Source organism: Moschus berezovskii, chromosome 8 (genome assembly GCF_049115385.1).
Source record: "Moschus berezovskii isolate FMDL1 chromosome 8, NW_MosBer_1.0, whole genome shotgun sequence".
Classification (NCBI taxonomy): Eukaryota; Metazoa; Chordata; class Mammalia; order Artiodactyla; family Moschidae; genus Moschus; species Moschus berezovskii.
In genome coordinates this window covers 15,363,878-15,385,289 of record NC_142467.1, presented here as the reverse complement: position 1 = coordinate 15,385,289, position 21,412 = coordinate 15,363,878, and the positions used below count along the sequence as shown (strand labels likewise).

The following is a 21,412-nucleotide window of genomic DNA, read 5'->3' as shown; positions in this document are numbered from 1 at the left end:
AATTAATTGCTTAAGTTGACAAAACACAGCAACACTCTGAATGCATGAGGGAAAGGTTAGAATTACTTGAGTCTCCCCACATGATTTTGTTTTATGTAACAAATATACAGCAGTATTACTATTGTATAAGAGGAATTCAAAATCCGTCGAAAGAGAATGAGAGCCCAGTACTGCAGCTGTTATTCGAGGGGGCCACCTTTCACAAGACTTGAAAGGGAATGCATTTGGAGAGGTGACCCCCCACATCAGTGGAGCCAGGCACTGTCCCCCATCCAGCCCTGACTGGGCCAACTCAGTGGCAGCAGCTTTTCCAACCCACCCCCCCAACCCCAAACACAGACTTTTAAGAGGAGGGAGTATTCAGCGTGGTTTCCTGGATTCCTTTTAGTTAAGAGATGATAACCGGCATTATCACTCCACGCTGTATCATTCCCAAGTAAGTATAGCTTTCACCACTACTGTTAAGCAAAGTAACACAGTTTTAGTGTAAAATGTTTTCTACTCTGGAAATGAACGTGTCATGGGACACGGAGCACTAAACTGCATAGTTTAACTTTGTACACCATGAGATGCTACTGATAAAGAAAAAAATGTTCATACAGCCCAGGTTCCATTTTCCAGTCTACATGCAAGCTATCTGTTAATTTTCTAAGCTACTGGTGGGTAAATCTGTATGTTCTTTCACTCTCCATTTTTCTAGGCTCTTGCAACTTATTTTCTTCTTAGAAAAGCCTTTGAGTCTGTAAAAAAAAAAAAGCTAGAATTATGTGTCCAAGTGATAATTTCTGTGATGACCAGTTATAAGAAAGTCCCCAGTTTAGCATTTAGCAACTTGTTGTCACAACAAGAAAAACATTATAACTAGTATTAGAGCGAAATGAGCAAATTTTACTGCTCTCTTCTCTTAATTTGATGGCACAGCTTTATTTAAATCAAAAGCCATCTATCTCTACTTTGTATTAACTGCAGAGGATTAAGTACTTTATCAGTAATAAACTGTCCCTTTGTTGGGGGGGGGCCCAAATGAATGACTGTGCACTGACAGACTTGTCAGCTTTGAAGAGTAAGATCTCTGAAATTTTCCATAATCAAATGCTTGGCCTGGCCTCAGAACAAAGGACAGGCTTCTCTATATTTAAAGGCCACCGAGAAGAGCTCAGGGCAGGGGCAGGCACAACCTGTTGAAGCCGACAAGAGTGGACTGGGGACGAGCAGGCTTAATGGCAGCCTTTCAATTGCAGGGGTGGCTCCAGGACTCTATTTCTGGAACTTCTTACTGTTCTGATTTGCAAATTATGGGAAAAGAGTTTGCAAACTTTCTAAAATTGAACAGTTCTCCCCCACTGGCAGACATTTGAACTTACATCAAATAATCTGGGAGTTCTATTGTTGAAGAAGGCTCCGTGGAGGCAGTGCAATCCTCTTTAACTCCTGCAAAGAAAAAAAAAATTTTTTTTCAAGCGTTCACCAAACAGTATGGTTACAAAATGCCTATAATTCTAAAATAGATCAGAAACATCTGGAACACTTTTCCTCAAATTCTATTCTTCCATCTCAATAAGCAACAGTGAGCAAGGAATACAATTGAGCACGAACAATAGAGGCCCTATGACCAGCGCCAGCAGAACCGACGCCAGGCATTGAAAGTGCCCTGGCTACTGCAGTGTCTGCACAATAAAGGAATTCCATCTTAACCCAAGGTCAATCTTCTATTCTTTCAACAACAGTTGTGGCATCTGCCCAGCAATTCAAAGACTGTGGTGGCAGATGCAGCCAGACAATGGGAGATACAAACTTTATATCAACATCTACTTTTCGTAGGATTCAAACAAGGCAGATGAGATAATGAAGTCAGGTAGCGGACTGCTTCAGTCACTGTATTTTTGCTGCTATTCTTTTTGTATGCAGACAGTGCAATTGGGCAGGAAGTCTTCCCCTCAGTTTAAAGTAATTTAAAATGTTATTAGTGAACAATTTACACTCCTCTAATCGCTAACCCTCATAGTACTCCATGGCTTTTTTCTTAAGAGGCTATATCAAGTGCCAGTCACTAAGAACTATGCTGTGAATCCCTCAGTATTCCACTTGTTTGAATGTACCATTTCCAGAGGGTATGTTTAGATTTTTTATTTGGGTAGTTTTTTTTATCATTCAAAGTAGAATTAAACTAGTAACTCAAACCCAAGCCCTGCCTGCTGGCAAAACATCCATGTTCAATATAAAACAAGAGTATTTAATAATTTCTTGGTTTAATATTTTAAAGGACAAAGTACACTAAACAAATTATGCAGACTTTGTGGACTTACTGTGTGTGCATATCTGATTCAGGCTTATGTAAAAGCTTGTTTTTACAACAGCCCGAGTCTTAAAGGAAAAGGCACTGAATGCTTGTCACCTGGCTCCTCCTTTGCCACAGACACCAGATAAATTTCAATGGGTGCAGAGCATGGAAGTCTGAATCGGTCCTCAGTTTATGATAATCTCGACTGGCTAGTCCATCCTCAGTGAAGGATTCAGAGACTAAGTCTGCGTCTCTCGGCTTCCAAGTGGGAAAACAGTCAAGCACTGCTGTAGGACTCAACGTTCTGGGATCCAGTTCTCCCAGCAAACGCCTCTGACTCAGGATTACCTTCTGATGGTGGGAAGTGTGGAGTGGAGCATACCCAGGAATCTGGCTGACTAAGCACAAAGTTTCATTATTCTCTCTTTTCTTTTCTTGATCTGGCAACTTCAAGTATGATAGCGTTTGAGGGAAAAAGCTTACAGCTGACTCTTGGGCTACTATACACCATCATGCTGATCTAAATATTTCAACAGCTATGCTTTGACGAGCAATATACTCAATCCATGTCAGTAAAGGCACTGAAAGATGATGCTGTGAAAGTGCTGCACTCAATATGCCAGCAAATTTGGAAAACTCAGAGTGGCCACAGGACTGGAAAAGGTCAGTCTTAATCCCAAAGAAAGGCAATGCCAAAGAATGCTCAAACTACCGCACAATTGCACTCATCTCACATGCTAGTAAAGTCATGCTCAAAATTCTCCAAGCCAGGATTCAGCAATATGTGAACTGTGAACTTCCAGATGTTCAAGCAGGTTTTAGAAAAGGCAGAGGAACCAGAGATCAAATAGCCAACATCCACTGGATCATGGAGAAAGCAAGAGAGTTCCAGAAAAACATCTATTTCTGCTTCATTGACTATGCCAAAGCCTTTGACTGTGTGGATCACAATAGACTGTGGAACATTCTGAAAGAGATGGGAATACCAGACCACCTGACCTGCCTCTTGAGAAACCTGTATGCAGATCAGGAAGCAACAGTTAGAACTGGACATGGAACAACAGACTGGTTCCAAATAGGAAAAGGAGTATGTCAAGGTTGTATACTGTCACCCTGCTTATTTAACTTATATGCAGAGTACATCATGAGGAATGCTGGGCTGGAAGAAGCACCAGCTGGAATCAAGATTGACGGGAGAAATATCAATAACCTCAGATATGCAGATGACACCAACCTTATGGCAGAAAGTGAAGAGGAACTCAAAAGCCTTTTGATGAAAGTGAAAGAGGAGAGTGAAAAGTTTGGCTTGAAGCTCAACATTCAGAAAACAAAGATCATGGCATCTGGTCCCATCAACTCATGGGAAATAGATGGGGAAACAGTGGAAACAGTGTCAGACTTTATTTTTTTGGGCTCCAAAATCACTGCAGATGCTGATTGCAGCCATGAAATTAAAAGACGCTTACTCCTTGGAAGGAAAGTTATGACCAACTTAGATAGCATATTAAGAAGCAGAGACATTATTTTGCCAACAAAGGTCTGTATAGTCAAGGCTATGGTTTTTCCCGTGGTCATGTATGGATGTGAGAGTTGGACTGTGAAGAAAGCTGATCACTGAAGAATTGATGCTTTTGAACTGTGGTGTTGGAGAAGACTCTTGAGAGTCCCGTGGACTGCAAGGAGATCCAACCAGTCCAATCTAGAGGAGATCAATCCTGGGTGTTCATTGGAAGGACTGATGCTAAAGCTGAAACTCCAATACTTTGGCCACCTCATGCGATGAGTTGACTCACTGGAAAAAGAGTCTGATGCTGGGAGGGATTGGGGGCGGGAGGAGAAGGGGACGACAGAGAATGAGATGGCTGGATGGCATCACCGACTCGATGGACATGAGTTTGAGTGAACTCCGGGAGTTGGTGATGGACAGGGAGGCATTCATGGGGTCGCAAAGAGTCGGACATGACTGAGCGACTGAACTGAACTGAAAGGCACTGAATCATACTATCCCCATAATCAAAGCTTCTCTCCTATGGTTAAAACCGTCAGTTAAATCTAAGTACCACAGACTTTCAGTATTATGGGCGAATCACATAAAGATAAAACTCCTTAAAGTCTAATCACTGAAGTACATTTTCTAAAGTTGTATTTTTCTGGGGAATTTTACCTTAGTTATGCTGGGTTTAAAACTGGTAGCAGTCCTAAATGATGAGCATGGATCTTCTCTATGCTGGTGTGTGAGACATTACGTTTTAAATATATGGAGTAAGAGAAATCTAATTGTGTCATTAGGTTTTAAAGATCGCCATACCTTAGGTAAGCAGTGTTTCTACCGACTAGTTGTTCTTCAGAGGTAAAGTATTATTTTAGGCTTCTTTGGGTCTCTAAATATTTGACTTTTAAAGCTTCCAGAAATTTGAAATGGTTAAATTTATTAATAACAACTGATGTTAGCTTACTCAAACAATGTTCTCAAAATTGAGGGGCGGGGGCAGAGAAAAGAACCCCAAATCTATCAAGCTAGTCACCAACAGCCTTGCACAAGACAAATTGCTTTCACTCTGAATGAAGATGATGCTATGGATCTGCACATGTAATTTTACCTTGCCTGTTTTATAAAGAATTTGACATTTCCCCTGTGCTATTATCAATTAAAGCAGGGTTGACCCTGTTTCTTTGGCAAAGGAAATGAATATTTTTATTGCTAATTGTGTGTCTGGTTAAATCAGTTCAAGAATGGCATATAATAGGTCACGCTGAGGTTGCACAATACTGTGACAGCTCTGGGGAAGAGCAACAAAGTCCACCTTCTCAAAGGGGGTCCCTGGAGGACCAAAGGTCATTTTCAGATGTCACCATCTTATTAATAAATACAGAAAACCACGGTTAATAGTTGGCTAAGAAGAGACAGAAAATGACTACTGTAAAATGGAAGAGAAAGAAACTTGCTCCAAAGGATAATACTAAGATTAATAACTAAACAGCAGGTCATTTGATAAAAAAGCATTACTAATTCTAAACAGCACACTCTTCAAACTCAGCAGTCCCCTCTTCCTGTTCATTTAACCCATGGAGTTGGGTTTTTACAAATGCAAAATACCTTCATTGGAATCCGGATTGGAGTCATTCACCTTGGCAATTTCCTCTTCTCTTTTAAGGTCCTCTTCCTTTTCCTCAATCATCTCAACGTCGTGCTTTTTTATTTGGTCCTTTTCCTTGTGTTTTTTAGACTTCTTCTTGGACTTTTTGTGAGACGAATGGTTTTCTTCCATAGGCTTTGGACACTTTAGTAGAACTGAACCAGGGGGTAAGGTTTCCAGAGAAGTCCTAGAGGTATATTTGTCTTGCTGGTCCTCATAGATACTACCATCTTGACTAAAACTGTCAACAGGTAGGTCTTGAGTCCCCCGGCCTTCTGGAGTGCTAGGGGAATTGGAGTTAGAATTTACAGTCTGAGGCGGGTTGGAGACAGGCAGGTGGGTTGAAGGCAGTGGTGGAGGCGTAGGGATGGCAGCGGCTGCAGGGGGCGGCGGGAGGCCTGCAGCGGATTTTTCACTGGTAGGATTCAAATGGCCATTTAATGTTGGTGGCACTCTGTTTGTCAGGTGAGATATTCGAGCCTTTTTATTCATTAAAGGATCAATGAAATCTGAATCCAAAAGCCGTTTCTAGGGGTGGTTGTGAGGGGGAACAGAGAAGAAAAAAAAGTAAATGAGCCAGTTTGCACTAAAAGGTAATACATGTGTCACTCGTTACCATATGAACTGAGTCATTTTATTCATACTTAAATTTATAACCAATTTAAATTAATCACCAGCATCGTGTTAACTATTCTCTGAGCTTAAGCCACAACCTACAGTAAGTTTTCATGTCTAGTGTAAAAAAACCAGAATCTGGAAAATACGGTTCTTCCTTTCTTTTAATAATTTTTTTGACTGTATTGGGTCTTAGTTAGGGCATGTGGGATCTAGTTCCCTGACCAGGGATCAAACCTGGACCCCTTGCATCGGGAGCATGGAGACTTAGCCATTGGAACACCAGGGAAGGCCCCCTAACATGTTTCTTGAAGAAATATATCAGATTATACTATCTGATCACGCAACCCCACCCTCAGGTCCTTGAGAGACTGCTGCTGCTGCTAAGTCACTTCAGTCGTGTCTGACCCTGTGTGACCCCATAGGTGGCAACCAGGCTCCCCCATCCCTGGGATTCTCCAGGCAAGAACACTAGAGTGGGTTGCCATTTCCTTCTCCAATGCATGAGAATGAAAAGTGAAAGTGAAGTTGCTCGGTTGTGTCCGACTCTTTGCGACCCCATGGACTGTAGCCTACCAGGCTCCTCTGTCCATGGTATTTTCCAGGTAAGAGTACTGGAGTGGGGTGCCACCGCCTTCTCCACTTGAGAGACTAGGCCAATTTATGTGGATTATATTCTTCTGCTGGCCACGGCTGACCTACTTATATTCAGTGAGATCCTCCTCTGAATATAACCAACCATTATTGGTTGTCAGAATCAACAGGGGGAGGAATAGGGCAACAAACCTACACTTATTTGATCTCTTTGAGTGTGCTAAGATGCTGCAGCTACAAGTATTTTGGCTGTTACTTATTATTTCCCCCGTCTTAAGATGGGAACAACCAGCACCTTCAAAATAGTTTCTCTATAAATCTCTATCATTGCTGAAATACTATCCACTTCCTCCCTGGCCCCCCTTAAATATATCTCTTCCCTGGATTAGAAGATAAGTCTTAACAACTGGTCCATAAAAATAATATAGAATTTCTGTTTCAATAAAGTAAAAAAAAAAAAATCATGCTAATATCATCCTAATCCAGCAACAACAATAACAGTATTTAAAATAAAAAGGGAAGTCAGAGAGTTGACCCTCACTTCTGTCCCATCTCCCTAAGCCTCAGGAGCGCGGTTCAGGGACAGGAGCACTCTGTCTACAGCACTGGGGAAGACAGGTCGGTCTCACCGCTAGTCCCAGAGACCTGAGAGTGTTCGAGGCGGTCTGAGAACCAGGTCGGCTTGAACTCTTACGCTGCTCATGATCGCCACACCTTCTTCCAACTGAATCTTTTGGGGAAAACTCTAAGCTGGAATGGAGTCTGACTGGAACAGTCTGATTGGGATCTAGTCAAAAAGTGCTTTGAGAAAACATATATGGAAATGGCAGAACTTTTTATCGGCTTATTTTAAAAACATTTTTCCCCAGGAATATTTTTCTAGAATGTGCTTCAGATAAATTTAAATATATTCAATTTTCTCTATAATCTAAGACTGGATATAGGACTGAATAAATATTGTCTTCTAGTTAGTGATTAAATGGAAAAGTAGATAATCTCAATAAAATGCAGACTTGAAGAACCGAATAGCAGGGTAGACATTAAGCACTTTAATGACAAATAGTGCCATGTAGTGGCAAAGAGTTCTGGGTTGGGAGCTGGGATCTGAATTCTAGAGTGAGCTCTGTCTGAGCTAGTCACAACTAGCTATGTGACTTTGGGTAGGAAGGCTATATAACTTTTTCTGGGTCTCATTTCTCTTACTTGTAAATCAAACAACCTGAAAAAAATGGTACCTAAAGTCCATTTCAGGGCTATGATTATATAAGTTTATGCAATACCTGAGGAGAAGATGCAGTGTCTCTACTAGAACATACAGGAGATTCTGAACGGCTGGTGCTGGCAGCATTCTGAGATGGGTTTAATTTTCTGTAAAGCACACACATGTCCCAGTTAGGGAGAGAGTTTTCAAATGTTCACGATAGAAAGCCTACTCTTGCTTCTTTATTTCCATCTCAACCCTAAAAACTAACAATGACTAAAACAATTACTTATTTGCATCATTTTTAAAGGCAGAAAGAAAAAAAAAAAGAACTTACCTTGAGAGCACTGACTCTAATGACCGTCTGTCTATTTCATTGTATCCAGGCCAGTCTCTTTGAAGCTCTTTAAAAACATAATCCTTTAAGGTGTATGAGAGGTCCTTAGGATTCAGATTGGCTACCTGGACATGGTGTGAAAACAGAACATTAGATCTTTTTGCAATTTCCCAGCCTAAAACAGGCAATCTTTTGGATTTATACTGAAAATAACTATACCAAATGGCTCCAAAGGGACTGCTAGCTTTGCATATGCCAGATCTCAATAAATACTATTTGACTTCACTTGGTGAATTAAATAAAACTTTATATGCATATTTAATTTTTTTTTCCTGGATGGCTGCTGTATGTTAAATAGTAATTATACCATTATGCAAAAAGTGGAGGAAAGTTTTTTTTAATAATTTTTTTTCCTAGTCAAAGGAATCTAAGACAGTTTTCTTAACAACTTCATTATTTATTTCTGGCTATAACTCCATTGGGGCTTTCCAGGTGGCTCAGTGGTAAAGAATCCATCTGCCAATGTAGGAGATGTGGTTCCATCCCTAGGTTGGAAAAATTCCCTGGAGAAGTAACTGGCAACCTGGAAATCCCATGGACAGAGGAGCCTGGCAGGCTATAGTCTGTGGGGTTGCAAAAGACTTAGGATTTAGCAACTACACAACAACATTACTTTTGAGTCACCATACAAGTCCTTGACCACTTGTGTTAAGTAGAAATCAAAACAGTGCCCTTATGCTGGTTTATAAAACTTTCCTTTCAGTAATCAACAGAAATTATCTTCATAAATAGTATCAGTTCTGATGATCCTGTGTGTCATCTTCTTGGCTTACTAAGCTTGCTCCTTATAGCTGCCAGTTCTCCTGAAGAACCACTTTTTCAAAGTCCTTGAAATTCCCCAAAACCAATAAATGGAAACAGAAACCAAAACAACCCCCAAATTACTGTTATTAGTCAGCCAGTTTATTTGCAAGTGTAATCTTTTCTTATCCCCTAACTACAATTCCTGGAGAAGGAAATGGCAACCTACTCCAGTACTCTTGCCTGGAAAACCCCATGGATGGAAGGAGCCTGGTAGGCTACAGTCCGTGGGGTCACAAAGAGTCGGACATGACTAAGCGACTTCACCTTACCTTAACTACAATTCTTTGTGCGTCCAGACCCAGGCTCCATTAACAACATAAATGTATGGATTCAGGGGCTGAACCAAGAGTCATTTCCAAGGCTGGCAGAGAGGTATTCTTTTATTTTCCTATTGGAATGGTCTTTTTAAAATAACTTTACTTCTTTCCGTGTCTTTTAAAAGTACTATAAATTATAATAGATATTTTATGCTTTTCTCACAGCTCAGCTGAATACTAACTATGTTGATATACAGTAGAAAACAACAGGCTTCTCTTAAAATTTAAAAATAAATTAAAATGAGATACAACCAGATTTCTCAAAGTGGAATAAATACAATGATTTTACAATCTGCATTCTGCTAGCTCCTAATTTATAACTCCAGCTTCAATTGATTTCTGGCCCAGACCCTTACATGTAACTACCTACTGAATACCCATCTCCATTTGGGTATGCCTAACGACACCTTCCAAAGAGAGGGCGTGTAAGAGAGGACTCCTGACTCCTCTGCACACAGGTGATCCTTTTCCTTCGATCCCCATCTCAGTCAGTGGCTCAGGATCCATTCAGGTGCTCCATTTTGTTGTTCTGGGGCAAAGTCCAGGAATTGGCATTTTAAAAAAATCTCCCTAAGGGATTCTAATCTGCAGCTAGGACTACGCTGCAGATCTAGACTATGCTCTAGATTCTATCAGATAGTCAGCAGTAATGGCACTCATGTCTCACTTGCTCAGGAAGTAAGTACACCTACATTTAAAAATTATATACACACACATGATCACATGACCACTGACACTCATCAGTAGCAGCCTCTGTGTGAACTGCCTCTGCCATCATTTGGCCCTCTCATCCTCTAACCTAGGAGGTAATTTACAACCTTTCTGAAAGTTCAGCCACGAATTATTTGGTTACTTATAACCTGAACCTCCCTCCTTCTCTAAATAAAAAACTGAACACATATAACTACACCTTCATCCTCATTCATTCCTTCATCCTGTCTCTTGAGCTCTTAAAACTGCTATGTGACAGGATTTAAATTAAGTGTTTTCAAAAAGTACTCAAATGACTTAATAAGATCTTTGAGATTGCTCAAGATATCTTGGGGACTGGCTGACCCAGAACTGCAGATGATGATTTTACTCCTTCATGACATTTGGTATCATGACATGAATATAAGAGAAAATAGATGAAAAATAAACTTAAAAAATGTTATTCCTTGAATAATAGATGGAAACCTGAAAGTGTATTTTATTTTTTAAAGAAGAAATTTAAGAACTTTGAAAATGTTACTGCTTTAGAAAAAAAGAAAGCAGACTGTGATTTATAGTGGATTTGAATGCTAACCAACATTTATGACCCAAAGGCATTCTGAAAAATACAGGAAGTTACAGCCTGAAGAACTGTTGACTTTAACAAAAGTAATGACCTACATTTATACGTAAGCTTTTTATTTTATGGTAACTGATCAGAGCTAATACTTAACACATGCATATCCTTTAATGAAGATAAGTGACTGATTTCAGCATATCCAATGGTAGAAAAAGGCCAAGTATTACAGACAGAAAGAGCATGCAGGGCAAGACATTCACAATTATTTAGTATGTAAAAATATTCTAGCTTATACCAACTAAAGACCAATAAAATACACTGTATAACTTCATCAACATAAACCAGTAAAAAGTATGGCAATAGTTTAGTACATTCAGTACTAAAAGCAGACAGCAAAAACTTATTTTTTTTTAATGGACTTTCAAGAAAAATTTGTTTAATCCAAATGAAGATTATGACTTGAAACTTTTTTTCAATCATTCAGGGGCTTCTAACTTATAAAACCTAGTATAACTGTCCACATTTCAGTTAGTTTTTCATTAAATGTTTAAACCAAGATGAATTTAAGCTAATGTTCATATACCATTGATCAAAACGATCCTGAAATTGCTCTAACTCAATAATGACAATAACAAGCCTTCTTAAATGAACTCCCCAACAAGACGGTGGGCAGACGGAAGTCTCTCCAGCTCTCCTCACCTGCTGCAGAACTGCTCCAAGGGAGTTCTTGTCTTTCTGATTGACACCGTCTTTCTGCAGTCGGGCCAGCAGCTCAGGTTTCTTATAGGCCTTCAGCGCCAGCAAGTGAATCACCCTGTCCCGATACGGCCGCTGAGAGACACTGTTGCTGCCGTGTGTCTTGCGAATCGTATTTGCAGGGTTCATGGGGGTTGACCTTTTCCTCTCAGGCACTGCATCTGAAACAGCTTGAGGAGCTTTCCGGATTTGCACTCTTTTCCCTAAAAGTTCAGCAGAAATGACATTGTTAACACACTTGCGGGTAGTAACATCACGAGCATCTCAATTTCCATGGCCCTGATTTAGGTACCTTTTCATTTCTGGAAGGAATAAAGACCTCGTGTTTCAGCTTTTGTTTTATAGAAAGATATGCAAACTGAAAGCATTCTGAATAAATGGCCTAAAATATAGATTTGGAATTTTCTGATAGAATCATTTTATTGGAATAAATAAAACTTACAGAAGCACTTTGGCCACTTTGCTACACATGGATAATAACTAGTGACACACACCATAGTAACGCACTGGACATTGTAAGGCGGTGGGCATTTGATAGGTGGAAACAATTCCCATGCTCACCTGTGCTACTTACATAACTTAAATCTACATATTGCATGTCGTTTCTTTGACAGATATGAATACAACAAACGTGCTAAAGGTGGAAAATATGTGTTTGTCTCACTAACGACATAGTCTCAACTTAGCTCAGTCATTAGCTTAATTTCAGATTCAGAAGCCACAAAGAGAAGAGGCAGTCATAATTTGGGGTCAACCTTCACCAGGGTATTCACGAGTGATATTGCTTTTCAACAGAGCACAACAAACTCTGAGTCAAAAAACAAACAAGACCAACCAACCAACGACACAGTCTCAACAGGCCAGACAATCAGATCCCTTCTCTGTGGTGCTGAGGTTACCCAGGTGAGTTAGAGGAGTGGAGCGGTAAGAGGAGGCCCTCACCCCAGTTCTGCATAGGCCAGAGCCATGCACACAGTCAACTCACTGTTTGCTTAAACTTGACAGTGACAAGTGTTTGGCAAGCGGCTGCTTCTAGAAAATACTGTGGGCTATGTGGATTCTATGTGTGAGTGAAGCCATCAGGACATGGCTGGTCACTGACAACACCTGGTGACCACTCTTTGCAGAAGAAACAGAAATGAGAATGAAACTGGACTGACCCTCACTTCCTGATTTCTGAGGTGAAATCTCAGAGTTCATTACAAAAGCCTCCAACTCTGTGCCCTTGGGTTACAGAGAAGGAAGAACCAGCAGTGACACACGACGTGGAGCAACTGCACTAGGGACGACGCTAGCAGTTAGAAATGATGGAGAAGTAAGAGCAGTCTCTTCGTGCTGTAATCTCGGGTGGAAGCAGCGTTGTGGGGCAGGAACTTCACTGAACAGCAGTCCTGTCTGTGCTGGGTCCTCAAGGCCTGGCCAGAGGGGCTGTTTATGTTCCTACCTAAAGGAAAAAGAATGATCGCACTGGCTCTTACATTTCTTTGCCATCTGGACATAACCAATTGCAAATATCAGATCAAAATACTGACCAACAAAGGAACCAGCATTAAAGGGTCACTGCCCAGGGATAAGAGAAGCTATTAAATTAAGGTACAGTTAGAGTTCTGGAGGTGGATTTAGATCTGGTTTCTGTATTTTTCTTCAGAGATACATCAGTGTCAGATGTGCAGGGAACTAGTATTTATTTTGCACCAATTACGGGATGAGGGTCGGGCACTGTGCTAAGAACTTTACACATACAATACAGTCTCACAGTTAACCTGATGAGGTAGGCTTGGTCCCATTTCACAGATGAGAAAAGTAGAGTTTCAGTGGGATAAGCTCAAAGAGTAAAGTGCTCATTTAGTATTTGGAAGTTTCTGTGATTAATACCCAAGGTTTCCCACTTGTACTTCTTTTATTGGAAAGGTTTTACGAATCAATGCCCAATGTCTGTTCTTGATTCATGTTGGGCTGCCAGCTTCCTGTAGACAAAGCTATGGCTGCTTTGTCAATCAGATTTTGATGGCTCACAAAGTGAACTGACCAGCAGAGTATCAAAGTGAATGACAGCAAGAGAACAAGCAGATGGCAGAGGTGCAGAATCAAGGTGGCCTGTCCTGTGTTTTCCCACATTACCAGGCTGCCCGAGTCTGAAGACACATTGAGATTTCCAATATAGCAACTGCAAACGTTCCAATCCACCACTTCTAAGTTGCAACAGTGTTAGCAAATAGCACTATTCCTTGAAATTTTAATAGGAATTTGTGAAAAGAAAGAATAAAGGTCACGAAAGTTTAGGAAATGATATAAATTCCACACCCCCCCTCCCCCTTGAAACCCGCTTCACTTCCACTTCCCCAAACCAAGCTGACTGTTGATCCCTTTCCCACAATCTCTGGGGAGGGGGAGGGGCAGAGGATGGTTTTTAGCTAACTCACACAAACCATGACTGGTGATTTAGAATGAATTCAGGCCAGCAAGGAAGGTAAATAGAAATAAAAACAAAAACAGGACTATCACTGTGTCGTAGGCTGCCCGACCTCTTCTGTAGGTCTGACCAACCTCTGGTCCCCGGTCTCAGGAGAGCCCCCAACGTCTCCTGAGTTTACCCCACCCTCCCTGACAGAGGGCAGCCAAATAAGGAAGGTTCACTCGCCCTTAAGAGGGGACTAAGTATGATGTCTGGCAAGAAATTAGGATCTGGTTAGGGATATGACTGCCTTGGACTCTCAGCTGGGATGGAATGCTAGACTATCATCAGTCCATGAGTCTCCTACCCGCAGAACACTCACTTCACCTTTACCTCATTTTAAATAGCCAGTTTCAGGGTAACCCATTTCTTTCAAATGATGAAAGAAGAATGGAGCCACACTGGGCCACGGGGTTTTACACAAAAGTCACTGGCTCCCTGTCTCCCCATCAATTTGTGCCAATTCAACCAGAAAGAAGTTCTCTGATTTAAGGGAAGACAGGCTGCAGACAAAGAAAACATTAGTATTGTATGTAAGCAGTTACAGAATTGAGATGCTAAAGTTAAAAAAGAAAAAATAAATAAAATAGAGCAGGACAATGTGTCAGGTTCAAACTGGGCAAAAGAAAGGCTTTATTTTATTTTCTTACATTTGCCTCAGAAAAGTCCTTTTAATAAAGCCCGTGGGAGAACCTAATTCTCTTCCCAGACCCAACTGCTAATCAATTCCCTGGGTTCCTTATATAAACAGCAGCAGCAGGTCCGACAGAGTTGGGTAATCTGGGACTAAATCTGAACCGTTTTGTTTCCTAACAAGGAGTCCACTTCCAGCTTCTCCATTTAATACGCTGGTGATAGGACTTATCCCTTTAATGACTTTGAGTAAACAATCTGAAAGGAAGTGTTAAAGCAGACCATCCGAAGGAAAGCAGGGACAGCAGCTGTCTTCTTTTCTGCAGTTGTTTTTCTGTTCTGTGGAACCTAACCAGAAACCCTGCCAACACTGACCTGCGGCTTTAATAAAAACACTGGCTGGACCTTGACAGTGGTGTGACACTGTCACGGTTAAATACATCATCTACTGCAGTGGAAACCATTTCCACTGTGCAGCATTTGGGATCCCTTCTTCAGAAGGTTTACCATTAAACATACGTAAATCTCAGTCACAGACTGCTGGAACGACAGAGGACCTTAGACGCTAACCGAAGTTCAAAACCCTTTATTTAGTATTTGAGAAAGTGAAGGTCTCCGTGTTAAATGATTTTGTCCACGGTCACTCAAACAGGTACTAACATCAAAAACAAGGAGGATGGGGGCAGAAGTTGGAAAGACTGCAAAAAGGATCTTAGAAATGACACTGGTTGGGTTATTTAATATACCTAAATAACTAGCATGCTTACAAATTTATAATTCAACAAATTTCCAGAGTTTAGATAGGAGTCAGTGAGCCGACATAAGATGCCGGTAAACCAGAGGTGATAAGTGTTTTGTTTTAAACAAAGGGGAAGGATCATATAATACAACAGTGCTCATCACTGATATACGGCATGACTACAACTGGACATACTACTGAGGAAATGATAACCATGTTTTCTAGGTTAAAGCCTCTCCTGTTCCTTTCCAGGCAAATAGGCTTTTCTTTTTTCTCTCTAGCCCACTGGAGGGTCATAGAAACTCATGTTCCTGGTTGCCTAGGCCAGCTGAACCCTAGGAGCTGAGCCTTCCTTCCCTGAAGCTGGGCTTGTGCCCTAATTCAACTGTCAGAGGCCTGGCATGATGCCATCACAACCCACAGTGACGCCAGCGTTATTTCTATTTGTCTTCTACCCGGCTGACACTATTAAAAGAAACCTTGTTCTACAGGGGCTTCTAAGCTGGCAGAGGTCAACTTCTGTTATCATCTCATAAGATAAATTCAATTATGCACTAAAGAGGTACCTCCTATTGTTTTATGAAAAAAACTACAACTTGTTAATGAGGCCAAACTCCTGGTTTTTGCTATTTGCTGATACCAACAGCTTCATATGTGAAATGGAGAGGCAATGATTACCCACCTCATAGGGTGATTGTGAGCTTTAGATAACTAACTACATGTACAGTGCTAACCAGTCCCTTGTGCATCGGAAGCACTCGTTTAAGTGCTGAGTAACGTTAGTACTGAAGGGTGACGGAAAAGCATTTTAAAGAGTGGAGTGAGTCAGTTTTGAGATACTGGAAAAAGCAGGAGGATACAAACCGAGCTGCCTGGAAGGAAAGACACATGGTAAGGGCCTGGTACTGACAGAATTAAAAGAAAAAGAGGAAAACACGCCATAATAATAAAGAAGAGATAAAAAAAAAAAAAAACCCAAATATAGCATAGCCAAGCTGGAGTCTTTTGCTCTACTGTACACAGAACTGATCAGTCCTAAGGGTAGCGTGTAGCTTTGAGTTCTGAGGTGAAAAACTGGAGGCAATCCAGAGGAGGGCAGTAAGAATAATTAAAGGGTTGGGAAGCGGGCCATATTAAGAAAAGTTAAAAGGAGCTGGGTTATTTGACCTAGAGAATAAAGGGCTGAGGAGGTTAATGACAAGACTGAAGACCAGAGCACACTGCTGTGGCGGTGTAGCCCAGGGCGCTGAGGAGAAGGCTAACAGAGCACTGGGTTGGCAGAGATCGCCGCCGGGGGGAACGTATGTGCCCTCGTCTTCACAGGGCAGAGATGTAATCCAGTTTAGAAGTTTATGTAACCTCAAATTCTATGTGGTCACTCTAAAAAATCTATATAAATTATTGGTAGTGCCAATAAGAAACCCTGCAAGTTTCAAAAGTCCTATACCATTAGGGCAAGTATGGTCTGTGTGATTCTGGGTGTTGAAAAGTCTGTTGTGTAAGCTGTGAATGAACTGTACCGACCCTACAAAACAAACGAAAAGACATGAACACAGGGTACACCCAAGGATCTTTCCCTGGAAAAGTACAGTGATCACTGCCAACTTTCAAGCTTTAGAGTAAATTAAGGTGGAGGTTTTCAACTGGTTATACTGGGAAGGAGAAATAACCATTTTGATGGCTTGAGTCTTCTATTTCTTTGTCAAACATACCAGTTTACCTCATGTTTTATAAATTGGTAGTGTTGGACAGAGTTAAAAAACACTCTCAAAGCAACAGGGACAGTAAATTCATAGCCTGCACTTAAATTTAAGTGCAGATCCTGTACATTTTAGAAACAATTTGAGATTTAGCTCAAAGGAGGTTGGAAGTTGTTACCTTATCAGGTAGGAAAGAGAAGATGAAAAATCTCATTGCTTGTAACTTACTGGGTAGGGAACTGTGCCCCGTGGGTACAGATACCTGGGGAAGCCATGAATTGTTGTTAAACCAAACTAAATGTATCTAAGCTAAGCACCAAGTCCCAGGAGCACTGGCTCTGTTCCAAAGAAATACTTATTAAGGATACTAGTGGAGCTTCTCAAAGCTGAATGTATTGTAACTGGGGTTCAGTTCAGTTCAGTCGCTCAGCCGTGTCCGACTCTCTGCGACCCCATGAATCACAGCACGCCAGGGCTCCCTGTCCATCACCAACTCCCGGAGTTCACCCAAACTCATGTCCATAGAGTCGGTGATGCCATCCAGCCATCTCATTCTCTGTCGTCCCCTTCTCCTTTCCCAGCATCAGAGTCTTTTCCAGTGAGTCAACTTGTCGCATGAGGTGGCCAAAGTATTGGAGTTTCAGCTTTAGCATCAGTCCCTCCAATGAACACCCAGGATTGACCTCCTTTAGAATGGACTGGTTGGATCTCCTGGCAGTCCAAGGGACTCACAAGAGTCTTCTCTAGTACCACAGTTCAAAAGCATCAATTCTTCGGCGATCAGCCTTCTTCATAGTCCAACTCTCACATCCATACATGACCACGGGAAAAACCATAGCCTTGACTAGACGGACCTTGGTTGGCAAAGTAATGTCTCTGCTTTTGCAATGGGCAAATACAGAAGTAGAATTACACCAAACCGTAGAAAGATGTTGATTAAGGGATTTGGTTATTCAAGAGACTTTTTGTGAGCATTTATGTTTTCAAACTAATATCCTTTCATCATTTACTATCCAGTGACTTGTGTTGTTAAACTAGCCACGGCCTCATAGAGCTTATCCTCACTCTAGGTAATTCTATTACTACTGTTAATAGTCTCGTAAAGGAGAGACTCATCTGGCTGGTCTGGTCTTCCCTTTGATCTGAGGGATACCTGAGTGAGCTGATGATAAAAATGATGGGAGTGGGGCAGTCTCTTAATTAATGAAGAGATGAGGATTCATAATTGAGATGATATCACAATTGAGGTACCAAAGAAGCATTATAGTAACTAATGCTTGGCTATAAACACATTTTATACTTTTGTAATAAAAATTCCTTGTGCAAAGATCCTTTGACTCTAATACAAAACTTGTAAGTTCTACTAACAGAATTTACTATAAAAAAATAACTCCACACAAGTGCAAAATAAGAACCATTCTGTCCACCACTGAAATTACATCATCCAGTGACAAACACAGTGGTACCACTATCACAGTCTCACATAATAAAATAACTTGACCAGATCCCCAGTATTGTAAAGTAATAATAAACAGCCAATAGAAGATTTGGGATTTATAAAAGAAGTAAAACTTCCATCTATTCCATCAGTAGTATGAAGAGGACAAATGACTTTTGACCATGTTTTTCAAAATATTCTCAGTACTAATTTCCGTGTTTTCATTAAGTTAATATTACCAATATTTACCTATAGTGATCTTGAATTATTCCAATCAATCAGCGAGAAGGAGAAATATATCTATACCAACCTACATATGGTCCACCAGGTTTGATAACTTTTGTGCTTCGGTTGCGGGATTCCTCCTCTGCCTGGGTCATTCTTTCTCGTGTCATCTGATACGAGTCATTTGTTGCACACACTGTAATTTTATCTTGTATAAATCCCAGGCAATTGAGCTGGGAGGCTCCAGAGCTGTCAGGTAAGATGGTGGCTTGTTAGAGATGTCCCACATTTTGCACAATAAAGGCAAGCAGGAATTGTACAATCCTACAATCAGCAGCTTTAATAATAACTTTAAAATTCAAAATAACTAATATTATCATTTTAAAATGTAAAGCGTATTTTAAAACTTTAAGTTTCTTTTCTTCATTTCATATCACGTATTTTTTTTTTTTCTGGATAGAATGGGTGAAATGAACTCTCAGAGACTAAATCTATGAAATTTTGGAAAAAAACAAAATGAAACAAAACAGTATTTAAAATGAAGACCAGGGTCCTGATGGGCACTGAAGTTCTACTTTCATTTTAAAAAGAATTATCTACTACTGGTGTGAGAAATGTTAAAAGCTTACTTTTAATGGAACCATAGTGTGTATGCTTTAGCACTGACTAGCTGAAACAGATCCACTGTAATAATTCCTTTATTTTTAATAAGATTAATTTTAAGGCAAAAATACTGCCAAATATCATAGTTTGTTACTATTCACCAAAATACCCTAAACATTTGTAACTTTATATTTACATTGTTAAACGTCTATAAGATAATCTGTTGATATAGCATATATGAAAAAAATACTATATATTTACATTGTTAAATGTCTATAAGATAATCTGTTGATATAGCATATATGAAAAAATACTAGACAAGAGATTTTTGCAGAAATATTTTTAAAAAAGAAACCTTTAGGTTAAACAATCACAAATATAATGCTGGCCAGGAAGACAGTTCTGTATTCAAAGTATCATGCTGTATTAGGGGATCATGGTAACAGTTATGCTAGTATTTTACAAAGAAATTACTATTGCCTTAGACTAGAATATAGAAGTAATGAAAATGTCACTATAGCCCTGATATTCTATTTTTAAACTTAACTGGAAGTAGTTTTGTTATGATGCTACGAAGTAAGGGTTGACCAAATTTTTGTAAATTGCTAATAACTGTCTGTACAAATTCTATTTTTAAAAAGTAAGTTCATTCATCTCATGAGTATTTACTGGGCAGAGACCGCATGCGAGGCAGTGTGTGAGGTACACAGGCTGTGACAAGACTGACAGAAGTGGCCCCTCCTCCGAGGCGCTCTCTAATGAGGGTGAACAAGGATGGACAAACTGGAAATTATGATGCGGAGTGACAAAGGAAGGGGGTAGGGGCCTGCAGGAAGGCACTTCACGTGGACCTGTGCACAAGGCACAGGCTTCTGAGAGGAAGCACTGCCCAAGCTGGTCTAGAGGGATGACTAGAGAGAGGTGGGGACAGGCGTGTTCTAAAGGGATAGCCAATGTGTGCCACCTCTCCCAGGGGGAGCCAGGAGGTTTTCAGTTTGACCAAAGAGAGGTGGCAAGGATAATTAATGAGACGAGACTGAAAAAGAAGTACATGACACAGGGCTTTGGAGGTCACAGTATGGATTTTGGGCTTTATCCCAAGAATAACAGAGACTGAAAACAAGGGAGAGAAAACGTCTCATTTATACTGTAGAAAGGTCGATCAGGATGAAGGACAGATTGAAAGGAAGGGGGCACTCTTGTGAAAGCTGGAGACCAGTCAGGAGGCTACTGAAGGATTACAGACAAGAAGTGATGGCTTGAGCCGGGGTAAGAGCAGTGTGAACGCAGAACAGTAAATAGATTTCAGAGACGGGGGAGGCAGCATTGATGGGATCTGGTCAGTGATTAGCCACGGGGGGTGGGCTGGAGCAGGGGTGTTCAAGAGCGTGCCCAGGTTTCTGGGGGTTACTGGAATACCATGTCTGGGAGAGAGAAAATGAGTTCAGTGCTGGACATGGTGACTTTGAAGAAGTAAGGAGCAGTCTCAGGAGGGAATGGACTGTGAATAACGCTAATATTTAAAATAATCAATAGGAAGATGAAAAGAAGACCACAAGAAACTGCAAAGGTACAGCCAGAAAGGTGGAGGGGCATCAGAAAAGCAGTGTGTCAAGTCATGGGAATAAAATGCTTCAAGAATCAGGGCGGTCCACAGGGTGAAATGCCGGCAAGTCCAGAACAATCAGTAAGCAGCTGCTGGGTTTATGGGCAAGGAGGTAAAGGCTCGCTTTGGGGAGCATAATCCAGTGGAATGGTGGGGACCGAACTAGACTTTGGGTCCACAAGTGAGTGCAAGGAAGGTGGGTTTTTTGTTTTTATTTTCTTTTTTAATGAGGCCGACTTGAGCTGAAAAACCAATGACAGAAGGGGAAGGAAGTGGGGAGAAGAGGGAGAATGAGTAGGAAGAAAAGACTGCAACAGAGAAAAGACTGTTCTGGTGGCAGGAAGCTTGGATTTCAGCATCTCCCCTTATCAATTACTAAGTAATTTCCACAGTGAGAATAAGCTGAACCTATTGCCAATCATGATGAAATTAGTTTACACCATCCAAGGTCAAGAAACAGATGTTTACATGAAAACAGAATAGGGCTGTCAACACTGGGCAAGAAGACATTCCCCACATTCTCTACTCATCCCTTTGGAACTCGGTTGCCTTAAAAGTTGAAATACTGTGACACGTGTAAAGATGTTCCTACAGTCTTTCTCTAGCCAAGCTTGCTGTTTTCCACACTTGAATATGCAGTA

The 21,412-nt window shown here is 40.8% G+C and overlaps 1 protein-coding gene across 2 annotated transcripts in view; it reads right to left on the bottom strand.

Annotated features, from left to right (window-relative positions):
* The window catches only part of ELL2 (elongation factor for RNA polymerase II 2), a 71,588-nt gene that overhangs the window by 8,732 nt on the left and 41,444 nt on the right, over positions 1-21,412 (bottom strand). For both annotated transcript variants that reach the window (XR_008686404.2, XM_055429428.2), the window contains exons 4-9: positions 18,648-18,811; positions 11,316-11,575; positions 8,166-8,290; positions 7,908-7,995; positions 5,379-5,946; positions 1,365-1,431 (exon numbers count right to left, since the gene is read on the bottom strand). Coding sequence is in view for 1 of the 2 variants with exons in the window: in XM_055429428.2 (XP_055285403.2) it covers positions 1,365-1,431; positions 5,379-5,946; positions 7,908-7,995; positions 8,166-8,290; positions 11,316-11,575; positions 18,648-18,811 (1,272 nt within the window). In the remaining variant the exon portion in view is untranslated. The remainder of the gene's footprint in view (positions 1-1,364; positions 1,432-5,378; positions 5,947-7,907; positions 7,996-8,165; positions 8,291-11,315; positions 11,576-18,647; positions 18,812-21,412) is intronic.